The sequence below is a fragment of the Rattus norvegicus genome, chromosome 20 (genome assembly GCF_036323735.1).
Source record: "Rattus norvegicus strain BN/NHsdMcwi chromosome 20, GRCr8, whole genome shotgun sequence".
Taxonomy (NCBI): domain Eukaryota; kingdom Metazoa; phylum Chordata; class Mammalia; order Rodentia; family Muridae; genus Rattus; species Rattus norvegicus.
In genome coordinates, this window is record NC_086038.1 from 5755055 (window position 1) to 5772500 (window position 17446).

The window sequence follows — 17446 nt, forward strand, 5'->3', positions numbered from 1 at the left end:
TTGCCACATTGGAGTCTCAGAAGAAGCTTGTTTGCCCAGCCTATCTCTAAGGAGAGTGATGGAAGCCACTGGGCTCGTGTAGAACCTGACACAGCTGTGGCTATGGTTCAGCCACTGGGTAGCAGGGACAGGAGAGGACCCAGCCAGCCTGGACTCCTCCCTGCTGTGTGACCATGGCCTGCTGCTTTACCTCTCTGAGCCTCACCCACCCTGTAGAACTGAAGAGCCTTCTCCGTGGGTTGTGGAGGAAGAGGATTCGTGTCAAGAGGTTAGCACACCCGTAGGTGACCAGAACCCACGGGTATTGTTTTGCCACTGCACACGTGGGGAAACTGAGATTCCATCCCCTGTTTAGGAGACGTAGCCAGGATCTCCCTGGTGGCAGGTGGTAGCTAGAACCCCACTAGGGGTGCACTGGCTTCACACAGAGAGGGCTCCCCTGAAAGGGCTGCCACAGTACCTACACCAGGGGCAAACTCAGAAACAGCCCTTTTTACAGATGGGACAACTGAGGTGCAGGAGTTTGAAGCTAGTCTGCTGGGTCCAGTCTGTGTTGTAAGACCACTCTGTGCAGCCCCTCCACCAGGGTCAAGTCCTAACAGAGATACTAGGTCTCCTCAGGACTGAAGGGACAGCCAGTCCCTTCCCTAAGGATTTCTGGGAAGAAACTGAACTGTGGGCCAGGGTCTGTGACACTTGTCACAGTACTCACAAGGCTCTATTTCCATTGCTGCCTATGTAGCTGGCTTCCTCTTCACCTCCTGGGGGGCCGGGGCTCAGGAGGAACCAGACCCATGTGAGGACTGTAGCTGTAGCCAGGGTAGAATCCACTGTTGCCCTCAGTGGCTCTGGGAGCGCCATCTTATCTGCCCCATGTCTCAGTTTCTCCGTCTTGTATGTATGTATGTATGTATGTATGTATGTATGTATGTATGTATGTATTTATGTATGTATGTATTTATGTATGTATGTATGTATGTATGTATGTATGTATGTATGTATTTATTATAAGTACACTGTCGCTGTCTTCAGACACACTAGATCCCATTACAGATGGTTGTGAGCCACCATGTGGTTGCTGGGATTTGAACTCAGGACCTCTGGAAGAGCAGTCAGTGCTCTTAACCACTGAGCTATCCCTCCAGCCCCAGTTTCTCCGTCTTTACATGTAGATGAAGTACCTTGGCACGTACTGAACGCTCAGTCAATACTAGCTGGTGACAGCTAAGCCCGATGGCAGCAGTGGCAGGGCTGCAGCTCAGCCTAGCAGGAGAGAGTCTGAGAAGGAGGGTGACTTGTCAGCGCACACTGCTTCTCGTGCTGTGACACCCCAGGACACTCCATCACGAATTGGGGGGGAACCGGAACATGGCAATTCTTCCGGGGAACCCGTGGCAAGCATCCTGATGTCGCTCTGAGTTCTGGTCCGAATGCTTGAGAAACTGGTGCATTTCCCAACTCTAGCATTAGGGGCTGGGGAAAGCTGGGGGTTCCCATGCTGCAGGGGGCAGCCTGGCAGCTTCCTCTTTCTTCTGCCCCCAACTTCCCACGCCCCCACATCCTCTGCTCCCCGCCCCCCCCTGCCCCATGAAATGATGGTTCCCCACACCCCGTCATGTTCCCATGGCCCCTGGACACACTCTTCACAGTTACATCCCTGAGCCTTTGTGCCTTTTTTGTCTCTGTGTGGCTCGGTGGCTACCACCTGTCGTTACTGATGGTGAAAGACTAGAGGGAAACCGGGTGTGGCGGCCTCTTGTCTAGGAAGTCCAGGAGCCTGTTGGACATGTTACAGAAAGTGCCAGATGCCAGCCACGTCCACTTCCTGACCCCTGACAGAAAGCCCTGAGCCCTGTCATTAAGAGGACGTGGCGCTTTGTGGGAGAGGAACCTCCTCTTGTCTCTGTGTGCATGATGGTGTGTGCTCCTGAGAGCTCGTTGGACGTCGCCCTGCTTCCACTATGCCACCCTGCCGGCCTCCCTAAGTACATTCCCATGTGGTTCCGACCCTGAGGGGCTGGGATGCCTAGAGAGTGCCGTGGGCTGGGCTCCTTACCTCATTTCATTTGCTGAATTAACACTTTTAGTTTTAATCATGTATATCTGTGTGTGCAGTGCCTGGAGTTACAGCTGGTCATGGGGTGCTGGGAACCGAACCTGGGTCTCCTAGAAGAGCAGCAAGCATTGCTAACCACTGAGTTGCCTCTCCAGTCCCTCATCTAATTCTTAAGTCATTTTCCAGCAAAGCCCAGAGGAGACACATAACTTGCTTAGAGTCGCAGAGCATGTTAGGACTGGACTTTTCATGGGCCATATGCTACCTCAGTGGGGAGCCCAGGAGAGTCCAGGAAACCATGCTGCCTGTGGCCTGTGCATTTTTTTTTATTTTAAAGATTTATTTATTTGTTTATTTATTTATTATAAGTACACTATAGCTGTCTTCAGACACACCAGAAGAGGGCATTGGATCCCATTACAGATGGTTCTGAACCACCATGTGGTTGCTGGGAATTGAACTCAGGATCTCTGGAAGAGCAGTCAGTGCTCTTAGCCACTGAGCCATCTCTCCAGCCCAGGCCTATGCATTCTTAGCCTGACGTGCCAGGGCATAGCCACACTGCCCCTACTGTGTACTGAGAGGACACCTTCCAGCCCAGCTCCTGGGTTGGTCATTTTTTCCTCTTAGTGTTGTTTTTTGAGGCAGGATCAAGCTATGTAGCCCTGACCTCAAACTCAGAGATATCCTTCTGACTCTGCTCCCTGAGTGCTGGCATTGAAGGTCTGCACCGCTACACCCTACTTTAAAATTTCCTCTTACTTTGTGTGCACACTGAGTTTTTTTGCCTGGATGCACATCGGTGTGAACATTACACACAGAGCCCACGGCGGCCGAGGAGAGCATGGGAGCCCTGAGACCGGAGTTAGCCGGTTGTGAAGCACCGTGGGTGCTGGGAATTGAAGTCAGGTCCTGTTCCAAAGCAGTCAGTGCTCTTAAAGACCCACTCTCCCGGGGTTGGGGATTTAGCTCAGTGGTAGAGCGCTTGCCTAGCAAGCGCAAGGCCCTGGGTTCGGTCCCCAGCTCCGGAAAAAAAAAAGACTTACTCCCCCACCCCCACCTTTGTTTTGGTTTTGACATACAATTCAGGTGCTGGGAAGATGGCTCAGTGGGTAGAGCACACACACACGAACTTGGGGTGGCCCTCAGTCTGGATCACTGAAATGTCCGAGTTCTAGATAGCTTTCCATTGATTTGATAAACGTTATGGTTTGGTTTTTTTTTTTTTTGTTTTTTTTTTTTTTTGAGACAGGGTCAAACTTTGTAGCCCTGCGTGTCCTTCCTGAGTGCTGGCATTGAAGGTCTGCACCACCAAAAGCAACATAGGAGGAAAGGGTTTATTTGGCTTACACTTCCCAATCACAGTTGATCTTGGGAGGGAAGTCAGGCAGGAGCTCAAGCAGGGGCAAAACCAGGAAACATGGAGGACCATGATTTACAGACTTGCTCAGCCTGCTTCCTCATGGGGCCCCAGGACTATCTGCCCAGGGGTGTGGCATTGCAAAAGGGGGCTGGGCCCTCCTACGTCAACCATAAACCAAGAAAATTGCCTCCATTTTCTTAGTGGCCCCAGTGTGATTACAGCCTTGCATGAGCCTCCCAGTCACGTGCCTCCCCGGAGCTGACCGTCATTCCGATTCTGTTTTGCGGTCTTCCCCAAATAGTTCCTTTTTTATATATACTTTCCCAGCCAGGCTGAGCTGCACATATCGTGGCTTGGGATGGGGTGGGAGCTGTGGGTCTGCACTGTACTTTAGTTAGCCCTGGGGACGTGGATTTGGGTCACTTCCAGCCTTTGGGTGTTGACCCTGTACTGCTGCAGTGGGCCAGCCTGCACGTGCTTGCCTGGCTGCCTGAAGGTGAATTCCTAGAGGCGGTGTTGCAGGAGGGGGAGTGGGGGGTGGACCTCTGCCCAGTGAGTGTCTGTCACGTGTCATCCAATTCTCTCACCACTTTGGCTGAAGAAGTTTGCGGCCATTCAGATCTTCAGTCCCAGGTGACACAGGAAAGCCACACTGGGTCGTTACAGGAATCAGGTACAGGGCCAGAGCAAATGGAGAGGTTGAGACTGTGGGGAGGGGCATCCCTGACTGAGGATCCTCACGGGTTGGTACCACTTGCCCTGAGTCTGACAGTGGTTGCTAAGAGATGGGGTGTACCTGCTTTGCAGAGAGCCAGGCCACCCTAACCCAGATACCTCACCGCTCACAGTATGGTTCCGGCAGCTGCACTGCACAGACAAGGAAGTGTCCCAGGAGCCATGGCTGCCTCTTTGAAGGCCCCTTGGCCCTCTGTGGTGGTTTCCTGATGATTGAGGCCCAGTAGGGGAGCGGTTGCCCTCTGGCCCCTGGGGCAGATCGTGGCCTAGATTGGACGACTATGATGCCTGGTGACAGATCCAGGGCAGACACAGCACCCTGGCATGTTCTGTAGATCACAGTGTGACTTCAGGGCCAGAAAGCCACGTGCCCAGACATGCGGGGGAGGCTCGTGAGCAGCTTAATGGGACTGTTGAGGTGAGGCCAGACAGGGCCCAACTGGAAGAATTAGGGGAGCCCTTAGGTCAGGATGTAAATGACAGCGAGGCCTCCATCAGCTCCCCGATGACTGCTCTGCAGAGGCTGGGGCTCTAGGGCTGAAACCAGGGCTCTGTGCTGGGGTCAGGGGAATCCAGGACCATCTTTTACATTTAGTGTCACGATCCAAAGGGGTCGCAGGTGGGTCGTGCTAAGGACAGGGGAATGGTGCTCAGTAAGGAAGCCCACTGGGGCTCACTGGTGCAGAGAAGGCTCCGGGAGGCGGGAGGGAGGGCTTCTGTAGGAAGATGGCAACCGAGGAGAACCACTCAGCTGAATCTCGGGAGGCAGGAGGAGCAGGTGTGGAGATGTTGAGTTGAGTACCAGGAGCGACAGATTCTCCTCAGAACGGTAAACCCTGCCTGGCAGCCGCCGCCTTCCTAGTTTGAGGCTCATCTCAGGGAATCTTCCTTCTCCGGGCGTCGGGGACACCAACTTGGAACAGGACCACTTCCCTCACCTCTGGATCTCTCTCCTGCCCTTGCAGCCTGTGAGCAGCGAGCTAACTGCAGATCCACGCCTGCCCAGCTCCCTACAGTTGCGCCATGTCTGGCCCCTACGATGAGGCCTCGGAGGAGATCACAGATAGCTTCTGGGAGGTGAGTGGAGGTCTCAGCTCCCTTGACCTCAGCCTTGTACCCAGACTCCCTTGCGCCCCTTCAAAACCCCCAGTGTCCAACAGGCGGCGAGGCCTTGAAAGTGGGCTAGGAATATTGCCTGCAAGGGCTTCCCAAGCATCGGGCCCCAGAATACGCACGTAACATATCACACTCTGGGACCTGCAGGCTGAATGACTTCCAGCCCAACACACCAATATCTGCTGTACTTTTCAGTTTTTATACCTTACCTATCTGTTCCCCCTGTACACACACACACACACACCCCCTCCCCGCATGGTGAGCAGGGGAGGACTTTTGAAAGCGGGGTTAGCCGGGGGACCCCATACCCCGTAGAGGTAGAGGTGAGACTACAAGCCAACATTTCAGGGGCCTCTGTGAGTCTTTGAGCGCCCTGGAGGAAAAAAAAATATTGCTTTTGGCTTTGGGAAGCAAGACTGGCAGGCCTAGGTTAATAAGTGCTCAAAGAGATGCCCGCAAAACATAATATTGTGTCAAGAAACAGCAGCTCCTCTCAAGCTTATGCGACGCGTGTAAATATAATAGAATTAGCTCACAAGGGCAAAAAATGAATAATTCATTATAGCCCAAGTCCAAATTATATAAAACCCCGGCTGCTTTTCGCGGCAGCGAGGAGGCTTCAGAGGAGGGGAGATGGGCGGAGTTCTGGAATCTCGCAAGGTGGAGGGCGGGACGAGTGGGGGTGGCGCGCCCCCTGCAGGCCAGGGTCGGGATCGCAGGCGCCACGCGCTCACTCGCTGCTCCGACGCCAGGTGGGGAACTACAAGCGGACGGTGAAGCGCATCGACGATGGGCACCGCTTGTGCAACGACCTCATGAGCTGCGTGCAGGAGCGCGCCAAGATCGAGAAGGCATACGCGCAGCAGCTCACCGACTGGGCCAAGCGCTGGCGCCAGCTCATCGAGAAAGGTGCCCCACCCCCGGGCTCTAGCGGGTCCCCCAGGGCGGGCCCGGTGCACCCAGCATCCCAGCCACAGAGCTTTTCACAACTAAAGACCAAAAGACCAAAGGGACCAAACAAAGCAGGTCCCGTCATTCTCCCACTTTGTATGACTCTAGACTAAACACACACACACACACACACACACACACACACACACACACCCCACACCCTGTCTTAAAAACAAACAGGGCTGGAGAGATGGCTCAGTGGTTAGGAGCACTAACTTCTTCCAGAGGTCCTGAGTTCAAATCCCAGTACCCACATGGTGGCTCACGACCATCTATAATGGGATCTGATGGCCTCTTTTGGTGTGTCTGATGACAGTGACAGTGAACTCATAAATAAAATAAATAAATCTTAAAAAAGAAAGAAAATCAAAATAGTTCATACACACTTTTTTTTTTTTTTTGAGGTTGGTCTCAAATTTCCTAAACAGCCCAGGGTGACCTTGAACTTGAGTCCTCAGTCAGTGGTTCTGGTTTATGCAGTGCTGGAAATCCATCAGAGGGCTTCCTGCAGCACTCTACCTACTGAGCCACACCCCACCCACCTCTCTGTGTACACAGTGGACCATGGCAGTGGTCTGCACTGGTCCAGGGCCCAAACCAAACCACACTGTGCATCCAGTTGCCAGGACCTTGAATTCCTCTAAAGTAGTTTTAAGTTCAGGTTTCCTTGTACTTGCTCAGAAGTCGCCAGTCCTCATAGGGGCAAGGCCTGCACTGCTTGGCAACAAGTGAGTGTGAAGTCTGCTTCCCATTGGCTCAGATCCTTGTCACTCACCGCTGGTTCCCGGGTTTCAGGCTCAGCATCCTGCCTAGAGCACCAATCCTGGGCCCAGCACTGTTCTGAGCCAGCAGAGGCTCCTGCCGTACATGGTGGCCTGTGAGGCGCACACTGGAGAGGGAGATACCAAGTGGGGAGCAAGACAGATACTGGAGAAGAACCCACAGGGGGCTGCAGGCTACTGTGAGAGTGGAACAATCAGAGAGGGCTTCCTGGCAGAAGCAGTCACCCTGGCTGTCTTAAGAGGATGGATGGAAGTTTGGGGAGAGTGGAGGAAGATGTTTCTGTTGCCGTGGGAAGGGAGCAGGGAGGCATCAAAGAGGAGAGGACCACAGGCATTGTGTTGGGGGATCCCTGTAACTCCGTGACACTTCCCCAAGGTCCCCAGTATGGCAGCCTGGAGCGGGCCTGGGGCGCCATGATGACTGAGGCAGACAAAGTCAGCGAGCTGCACCAGGAGGTGAAGAACAGCCTACTGAACGAGGACCTGGAGAAAGTCAAGAACTGGCAGAAGGATGCCTACCACAAGCAGATCATGGGCGGCTTCAAGGAGACGAAGGAGGCGGAGGATGGCTTCCGAAAGGCTCAGAAGCCCTGGGCTAAGAAGATGAAGGAGGTACCTTAGGCAGGCGCGACAAGGGTGGCGGGTCGCAGGAGGGCATCTGTGGACGGGGAGGCTACCCACAAAGGAACGCCAGCAGCTTGCAGAAAGAACTGCCGAGGGGTTGGGGATTTAGCTCAGTGGTAGAGCGCTTGCCTAGCAAGCACAAGGCCCTGGGTTCGGTCCCCAGAACCGAAAAAAAGAAAAAAGAAAAAAAAAAAAAAAAAAGAACTGCCGTCTCTGGTACCGGATCTGCTTTGCCCAGCACTCAGCCAGACCCCTGTGCCTGGCATGTCTGCACACCATGAGGAGTGGCAACCCCAATGAACCCATGGGCTGGAGCCTCGGAGCCAAAACCAGGACCCCCTGCCTCTTACAAGGGCAGCTCCACAGTGGAGGGGCGTGGAGTGGGCAGGCACGTGTTTGCTGATGGGTGACCACATGTATGCCCACCCTGGCCGTCTCCCCACAGCTGGAGGCAGCCAAGAAGGCCTATCACTTGGCTTGCAAGGAGGAGAAGTTGGCCATGACCCGGGAGATGAACAGTAAGACGGAGCAGTCGGTCACCCCTGAACAGCAGAAGAAACTTGTGGATAAAGTGGACAAATGCAGGCAGGATGTACAAAAGGTACCTGTGGGGGAGGGGTGGGGGAGGGGAGGGGGGAGGGAGGGAGTGGGGGTGGGTGGTCCTGAGGGAGGTGGCTGGAGCTGCAGACCGGGTAAGGCCCCACCCCATCCTCCATGCTGGTACCCGCAGACTCAGGAGAAGTATGAGAAGGTGCTGGAAGATGTGGGCAAGACCACACCGCAGTACATGGAGGGTATGGAGCAGGTGTTCGAGCAGTGCCAGCAGTTTGAGGAGAAGCGGCTGGTCTTCCTGAAGGAAGTCCTGCTAGATATCAAACGGCATCTCAACCTAGCGGAGAACAGCAGGTACCGGGCATGGCCCGCTGAGAAACTGGAGTACAGCACCCCAGGCCTGGTGACCGGGAGGGGAGGGAGGACTCACAGGGAGCCCCAGTAAGAGCCTACAGATGCAGCTTCCTTGAAAACACAGGCCTGGGGGCTGGGGATTTAGCTCAGTGGTAGAGCGCTTACCTAGGAAGCGCAAGGCCCTGGGTTCGGTCCCCAGCTCCGAAAAAAAGAACCAAAAAAAAAAAAAAAAGAAAAGAAAACACAGGCCTGGGTGCCAATGCTTAGCCATTGTGAGGCCACAGGGGCTGCATGTGCCAGGAGCTGCTTCCCAGAAAGCATTCTGCTCAGTCTGGAGGGAAGACCTGAGCTCCGTTCCCATATCGGGTAGCTCACAACTGCCTGTAACTCCAGCTTCAGAGGGTCTGTTTTCCTCTTGTGGCCTCTGAGGAGGCTTGCACTCACAGCCACAGGCATGCACATATAAAATAAAACTGAAGAATAAATAAATATTGGGGTGGAGAGACGGCTCAACAGTTAAGAGCACTTGCTGCTTTTACAGAGGGCCGGAGTTTGATTCCCAGCACCCACATCAGGTGGCTCACCTGTGACCATTAAGGCCACAAACACACGTGTGCTATCAGCTCACACATACGTGGGAATAAAAATAAATCTTAAAAAAAAAACAAAACAAAACCTCTGAACGCCTTTAATCCCAGCTCTTGGGAAGCAGTAGCAGGCAGATCTTTATGAGTACAAAGCCAGCCCTGGCTACATAGAGATACTCTGTATCAAAAGAAAACAAAAGTTGCAGAAAAAAATAAGTCTTTTTTTTTTTTTTTTTTTTTAAGTAAAAGGTCTGGGGAGATCGCTTAGGTTCAGCAGTTACACACTGTGACTCTCAGCATGGCGGCATGGCGGCCAGGAACACTCCTAACTCCAGGTCCAGGAGATCCAGTGCCGTCTTCTGGCCTCTGAAAATACCAAGGACACCCGCAGCACACACATATTCTTTTTTTTTTTTTTTTTTTTTTCTCGGAGCTGGGGACCGAACCCAGGGTCTTGCGCTTGCTAGGCAAGCGCTCTACCACTGAGCTAAATCCCCAACCCCCAGCACACACATATTCATGCGGACAAAACACCAATACACATAACAAATACAATTTTTCAAATGAGGGGGTGGGGAGGAGCCTTCCTGGCTGGGCCTCTGCCAAGCATCTTGGCCTCTGAGTGGGCTGAGAAGAAAGCCCATGCTATCCCCCTCCCGCACAGCTACATTCACGTCTATCGAGAACTGGAGCAGGCCATCCGAGGGGCCGATGCCCAGGAGGACCTCAGGTGGTTCCGTAGCACCAGTGGCCCCGGGATGCCCATGAACTGGCCGCAGTTCGAGGTGAGGAGGCGCAGGGTGGGGTGGTAAAGTGGGATCCTAGGAAGGGACTGTCAGTTCAGACCCCTCAGCCTGACTTCCCTCCACCTCCAGGAGTGGAACCCAGACCTCCCCCACACCGCTGCCAAGAAGGAGAAACAGCCTAAGAAGGCAGAGGGGGCCGCCCTGAGCAATGCCACTGGGGCTGTAGAATCTACATCCCAGGCTGGGGACCGTGGCAGGTGAGTACCTCCCATGGAGCTCCTGGGAAGGAGAGGGAGAGGGAGAGGGAGAGGGAGAGGGAGAGGGAGAGGGAGAGGGAGAGGGGGAGAGAGAGGGGGAGAGAGAGAGAGAGAGAGAGAGAGAGAGAGAGAGAGAGAGAGAGAGAGACCCACACCCCACACACTGGGCTAGATACATTTTATCCAAGAAGACAAGAAATGACCCCAGACCATAGCTACTATGTGTCCTCTGAAAAACAGGTGGGTAACCCTTCAAGACACCTGCTGTGAGTCACACAGTACTCTGAGCACCCTTGTCTTAGTCAGGGTTTCTGTTCCTGCACAAACACCATGACCAAGAAGTAAGTTGGGGAGGAAAGGGTTTTTTTTTTTGTTGTTGTTGTTTTTTTTTTGGTTCTTTTTTTCGGAGCTGGGGACCGAACCCAGGGCCTTGCGCTTCCTAGGTAAGCGCTCTACCACTGAGCTAAATCCCCAGCCCCCGAGGAAAGGGTTTATTCAGCTTACACTTCCACATTGCTGTTCATCACCAAAGGAAGTCAGGACTGGAACTCAAGCAGGTCAGGAGGCAGGAGCTGATGTAGAGGCCATGGAGGGATGTTACTTCCTGGCTTGCTTCCCCTGGCTTGCTCAGCTTGCTTTCTTATAGAACCCAGGACCACCAGCCCAGGGATGGCACCATCACAAGGAGCTGGGCCCTCCCCACTTAATCACTTATTGAGAAAATGCCTTACAGCTGGGTCTCATGGAGGCATTTCCTCAAGGGAGGCTCCTTTCTCTGTGATAACTCCAGCGTGTGTCAAATTGACACACAGAACCAGCCAGTACAGCCCTCCTTATATTAATGAATTCAAGCCTCCGGCCAGTCTGAGAATGGATAGAGAAGCTTAAGTCCAGAGAGACTAGGCAGCATGTCTAGACATCTCAGAACCAGGCAAAGCTGTCTCGTCCACGTAGGGGTAGCGTCTCTCACAGGATCAGTCCTTGGGTCCTCCTTCGCGCGAGCCGAAATCCTAATGCAAACTGTTCAAGCTGTCCGAGGCTCACTGGCTGGGACCCTGCCCTGTGTATCCGACTTCAGCTCCAGCCTTGTAGAATCTGGACCCCCAGCTCTGGTTAGGAGGGAATGTTGATATGAATGGGGGTGGCCTCAAATCCGCTGATAGAGGTCCCCATTTGCACCTAAGTGTCAGCAGCTATGACCGAGGCCAAGCGTATGCCACCGAGTGGTCAGACGATGAGAGCGGAAACCCCTTTGGGGGGAACGAGACCAATGGTGGCGCCAACCCCTTCGAGGACGATGCCAAGGGAGTTCGTGTACGGGCACTCTATGACTACGACGGTCAGGAGCAGGATGAGCTCAGCTTCAAGGCCGGTATGGGGGCTTGGCTGAGGGTGGGGTGGGGCTGGAGGACTAGGGAGAGAAGACTGGGCTTAGATTGGATGTAGAAGGAGTGCAGGGGCTGAGGGAGAGCCCTGACCTGAGCTGGGTAGTGCAAGGGTCTGACTTGAAGACAGTCTTTCAAGGGGCCAGGGCAGAGGCCTGAGCATGGTGGGCTGAAACCCTGTGAGGTGCTGACTGAGTGAACAGGGGCCAGCACTTGAATGTTGAATGGGACTGTAGCCCCGAGTTGAAGCCCAGGTAGATGGGATGGAGTACTGGGGCAGAGCCATGCATTAACAAGGTGTCCCTGTGTCTCCCTCCCCAGGAGACGAGCTCACCAAGCTCGGAGAGGAGGACGAACAGGGTTGGTGCCGCGGGCGGCTGGACAGCGGGCAGCTGGGCCTCTATCCTGCCAACTACGTTGAGGCTATATAGCTACTTTGCCCACCCGCCTCCTCTCACTCCTTGTCCACCGCCTTCTGCCCTTCCCCTCCCCTCGCCATAGAGTTCCAGACATATTTTCCGATCAAGCTTTTATTTTTTTAAAAGTCAAAACAGAACAAAAAAAGAAGAAATATGAAGAGACAGCGTTTGCAGCCTACCTGGAGGCCAGGGGAGTGGGGCTTAGGATGATGGCCCCCTCCCCAGCGTGGGCAAGGATCTTGGGACTTAACCCAATGTCACATCTGGTCTACAGAGTCCACCAAAGAGTCTCCTGAGTCTTGAGGGAGATCTTCTGGATCCTTCTACCCTGTCTCGCTCTCCTGTCCCACCCCAGCTGCCAGCAGCTACCCTTGTCACCTGAGCCTGGCTTCCTAAACTCTCCTTCAATCCCGCCTTCTCTTAAAGGGCCCCCAATCTTTAGTCTTCCACTCTGCCCTGGGGGTGCTCTTTTCCTCCCAGCCCTGGACCAGTAAGGCTTAGGGAGAAACTGTCCCCTTTCTCTGTGGAGGGTTCTGGGGGGGGCGGTATCTCTTCGCTTCCCCAGAATTGAAAGCAGGTGAGCAGGAGGGAGTCATGGCATCCCTGGCACACAAGGGAGGAAGAGGGAGAACAGACCATCTGTCTAGGCTGTGCCAACACTCCCAATGCCAAGCCCATTTTGAGGGGTGACAACCCTAGCTGGGTCCGTGGACAGAGGTATCCTCCTCAGAACCACTGAGCATCATGCAGAGACCCTGCCTGTCTCCTAAGACCTTGGCACTGGGCAAAGCCTTCTCCCCCGAAGCCCAGGGCAAAGCCAGCAACAGTAGCAACCCCCTCCCTTTACCTGGGGAAGAGGCATTTGGCAAACCGTCCCCCTCCCCTCCATGGTCATTCAGAGATGCCCCAGCCTCCCAGTCACTGTGTTAACATCAGCCTTTGTGAGACCAATCTACAAGGCTCTCACCTGGCCAACCAAGGAGGTTCAGGGGCTTAGGGGAACAGCCAGGTCTCCCATGTGGCCCTCCCGGGGAGATACCAAGCTCAGGGGAGCATCCAGCTTGGCACTGTAAGGAGATGCTAGCAGCAGGCTGGCACGAGGAACGAACTGTGGATGGCCACCATTTCTTTCTTCCTTGACCTGTTAGTCCCCAACATTCTCCCTGAATGCTGGCAGCCCCCCTCGCTCCCATTTCTCTAAGCCCGAGTCTCCCTTAAAGGACTCTGGGGGTGGGAGGGGACACAGGGCCCTTGCTTGCGGTTGGCAAGTAGGTGGTAGGCTCTCCCTTGGGTGGGCGGGGTGGGAAACAAGACAGGTTGGCTAAGACCTCCTATAGCAGAAAGTGGCCAGAGGCTGTCTCTCTTGGACCTTTGCTAGGCCTCTGGTCTACGGACACCCTCTGCCTCCCGGATCAGGTGGGCTTTCGGGCCTCCAGGATAGATAGAGTATACCGCCCACATTCTCCAGGACCCTTTAGCTCCCTGCTGCTTCTCCCAATACTGTTAGGTCATGGACCCAAGCACTGGGGCTCTGACCCCCACACCCCCGTCTCTTGAGTATGGCTGTGGCAGGGGCTTCTGTTGGGTCAGTCCTCCCTCAGGGCCAGGAGTGGAAACATGGCACCCCAGGGACAGGGTTGTTAGTACCCACTTCCTTGTCACTGTTTGCCCTAGGGGCTTCAGCTGCAGCCCAGGTTGGGTCCTCGGCCCCTTAGAACCAGAAGCAGGATTCAACACCCCTTTCTCCGCAGCTCCTCCTGCCTCCCTGGAGGGCAGTCGTTCTCCAGCCCTCACCTTAGCCCTCACCTCAGAAAGACAAGAAGCCGCTATATTTGCACCTTGGGGCCTGGGCTCCCCCTCTCTGCGCCAGCGGTTTCCCAGCACCTGGGGAGGGGCTGTGGCCCTGACTGGACCCCAGGCCCAGCCCACTCAGTATACTGGCTGCCCACTCTTGGGCAGGGACTGGAAAATCCATCCCTTAAGAACAACCACCTTCAAGAACCCCATCTGGGACCAGATTTGGTCCTCAAATTCCTCAGCACCCCAGTGCAGGAGGGTCCCCCTCCGGAAGTCCCCAGACCCCCGAGCCGAGCCCCACCTGTTATTGCTGGTGTCGGGGCACCTCAACCTTGGGCTGGGCCACACCCTTCACCGTGTCCATACCCCTACCTGTATTCCCCAGGGGCCCCTTGATGCTGCACGGGACCCTGCAGGGCTCGGTCAGTGATGTGTTTCGTCCCCAGTTAGCCACCATCCTGCGGCCCGGTTCCAGGAGGAGCCAAGGTTGCCGTATCACCCACCACCACTGCGTCTGCCGCCCTAGGCTTTCTGACATTAGTTCCGACACTTGTGAAACTCCGAGACGTGCTGTGGTCTCAGCGATGCACCTGTTTTGTACATGATTGTGTAATTTAAAGGTATATAAATACAAATATATATATCTATATATATATATATATATATATCAGTTGTGACCGTACGGCTGTCGATAAAACCAGAATTCTGTCACCACCCTGGCTGGACTTGTCACCTGAATCGTGTGCATCCTAAGTTCTGGGGGGGGTTGTGTGGGGGCCCTTGGAAGGGTCTTCAGAATGAAAACATCTCTCCTGGAGTTGGCGCTGTACATGGTTGAGTGCTGACCCAGCTGGGCAGTTGAGGGCATGGGTCCCACCCGAGGGAGGCCACCAAGGTTCTCACCTCAGATACAAGGTGACTCTGATAGCACTGACCAGGAGAGCTAGACATTTAAAATCCCAGACTCATGCCTCTAAGGCTGGAGGTTTGGCTCATTGGTAGCATTCTTGTCTAATGTGTGAGATTGTGTTTCCATACCCAGCACAACAGTCAGCCAATAAATAAATAGCCAATTCTCATGGTCCAAGGGTGAACTTGATCTTTAAATAGTTCTGAGTTTTAAAGAGGAATTCTAAAATGTCACTGCTCAGGCCTCCCGTGGAGAGACACTATGTCTGCCTTGCTCCTGGGGAGAGACACTGGGTCTCCCTTGCTCCTGGGGAGGGACACTGGGTCTTCCTTGCTCTCCCCAAGCTTGATCCGCTGTGAACATATTTCCTTGGAGGCCCCCTGGGAGCATCTGCACTGGCAAGCTAGAGGCAGAGATCAGCTCTCTGTGCCCTACTGGACCCAACCCTGGGACTCTGATGCCCACTTGTACCTCAGCCGGGTCTTTTCTGAGACCCGTGGCTCCCTCAGCTCCTCCATTCTGTGGGGTGTCTTGGAGGTTCCTCTGACCCCAGCACTCTGATGGACACACACACACACCCTCCACCATCACTTTCCCGCTCCCTAGGCACACACAGTGAGAGGGGAAGGTGGAATGGCCATCCATTCATCCGTCCATCCATTCCTCTGCTTTGAGACCCTAAGCCCATCTTTGTCTGAAGCGCTTTCTCTCTCTCTCTCTCTCTCTCTCTCTCTCTCTCTCTCTCTCTCTCTCTCAGATTTATTTATTTTGTGTATGTGAGTACACTGTCGCTGTCTTCAGACACACCAGAAGAGGGCATTGGATCCCATTACAGATGTGGTTGCTGGGATTTGAACTCAGAACCTCTGGGAAAGCAGTCAGTGCTCTTAACCACTGAGCCGTCTCTCCAGCCCTGATGTCCACTCTTAACAAACAGGACTGTTCCCTTTTATTTTGTTTCACTATCCCCCTTCATTTTGAAAAACAGTTTCTTTATATTATATTTATTTACAATGTATGAGACACAGACTGGCCAGGAGCAGGCTTGAGCGTGCGCACATGTGCCTCCACTCAGACCCTCGAGGAGGTCAGAGGGCAACCTCGTGCTTCCTGGTACTGGTAATAAACCAGCTCTCTTCCTTCTCCCTCCCCTTCTTTCTTTCTCTTGTCTTTCCTTAAGAGTCTCGGGCTAGAGAGACGGCTCAGCAGCTAAGAGCACAGGCTGCTCTAGCAGAGGACCTGGGTTCTGTTCCTAAAACCCACATGGCAGCTTACAACCTTCTGTGTCCCCAGCTCCAGGAAAATCCAACACCCTCTTCCGACCTCTGTGGGTATGTCATGCACGTGGTGTACAGGCATACATGAAGGCGAAACGCCTGCACACAGAGTAAATCTAAAATAGAGTCATAAAAAAAGAGCCTCGGGCTGGAGGGATGGCTCAGTGGTTAGAGCACCGGCTGCTCTCCCAGAGGTCCTGAGTTCAAATCCCAGCAACCACATCTGTAATGGGATCTGATGCCCTCTTCTGGTGTGTCTGAAGACAGCGACAGTGTACTTATATACAATAAATAAATCTTTAAAAAAAAAAAAAAAGAGCCTCATGTAGCTGGCTTCGAAACGGCTGTGTAGCTGAGGGTGGCCTCCTGCCTCCGGTTCCCACACACTGACATTACTGATTCAGGCCTCCCTGTCCAGTACAGGGATCTTAGAGTCAGAGCCGTGACCTCTTATTCCCACTGGCTGTTCCAGTTTCTTAGGGGGACCCCTGAAATGAGGCTTCCCAAAAGGGCTTGACAAAAGTCTGTGCCAGGAAAGGGTCTGATAGGGATTGGCCAACAGAGAGAGGAGAAGGCATGGCTTGATGCCAGCTCACAAGCTGTCACTGGGTAGATACGGCCTTTGGAATGTCCCTGGGTGGAAGCCGCCCCTCTGGTCTCCCATATCTCCCCTCTGTGGAGCTGTTTCTGTCCCCCCACCCCCAATCTAAGCACACAACCCCCTTGTCCTTCTGAGAATTCCCCAGCCTTGCCTGAGCTCTGAGCCGGGCCCAGGCACAGCTGGGACATTCACATGGGTGACTTAAGGGACTCCTGAGGGGCAGGAGGGGCTGGCTGGAAACAAAACCAGTTTAACAGAGCTGAGCCTGCCTCTGGCCAGGGTCCCAGACTGCCTCTTGCCCAGGGATGGGAGACAGCTGGGGCCTAGCAAGATGGAGGCCTGGGTAGAGCTCCCCCACACCCTTCCTGTCCAATCCCAGATGACAGATGCCAAGGCACTGTTTGCTCATTGTCAGGAGTAAACATTCTTCAGGAGACAATAAAATGTTGGGACAGAAGGCAGGGGTGCAAGGCGCCTTTAACCCTTGGTGATCCAGCCAGTGTGGTGGCACTCAGGCGGAGGGGCAGAGGCAGGCAGATCTCTCAGTTCCAGACCAGCCTGGTCAATAGAGTGAGATCTAGGACAATCAGTGCTACACAGAGAAACACTGTCTCACAAAACAAAACAAAACAACAACAGCAAGAACAAAACCCAGTTGGTGTTCTTGGTGGTTGCTGGCTCCCTTCCTTTCTCCTACAAGTTTGACCTGGGAAGCTAAAGGCTGTGCGGCAAGAGATGCTGACCCATTTGGGAAGGAAAGGTAGGGAGAAGCCTGTCCCTCGGGCAGGATGGGTGAGTTCATGGTCTGGGCATCCGTAGCTGTGTGATTGCAAGCTAAGGGCTCAGCCATCCCAGACCTCCGAGGCATCACGTGCAGGACGGGGAGGCGACCTGGACTTCATGGTTGTGTCCAGAAGGTCAATGGCCTGAAGGC

General features: G+C 54.0%; 1 protein-coding gene across 3 annotated transcripts in view; it reads left to right on the forward strand.

Moving 5' to 3' along the window:
• The window catches only part of Pacsin1 (protein kinase C and casein kinase substrate in neurons 1), a 49564-nt gene extending 35126 nt beyond the window's left edge, over positions 1-14438 (forward strand). For 2 of the 3 annotated variants that reach the window (XM_039098629.2, XM_039098628.2), the window contains exons 2-10: positions 5120-5231; positions 6023-6179; positions 7380-7615; positions 8073-8228; positions 8358-8533; positions 9785-9905; positions 9996-10123; positions 11308-11495; positions 11830-14438. In XM_039098629.2, coding sequence (XP_038954557.1) covers positions 5178-5231; positions 6023-6179; positions 7380-7615; positions 8073-8228; positions 8358-8533; positions 9785-9905; positions 9996-10123; positions 11308-11495; positions 11830-11939 — 1326 coding nt within the window. In that variant the 5' untranslated portion in view covers positions 5120-5177 and the 3' untranslated portion in view covers positions 11940-14438. 3 annotated transcript variants of the gene reach the window in all.
• The last annotated feature ends 3008 nt before the right edge of the window (positions 14439-17446 follow it).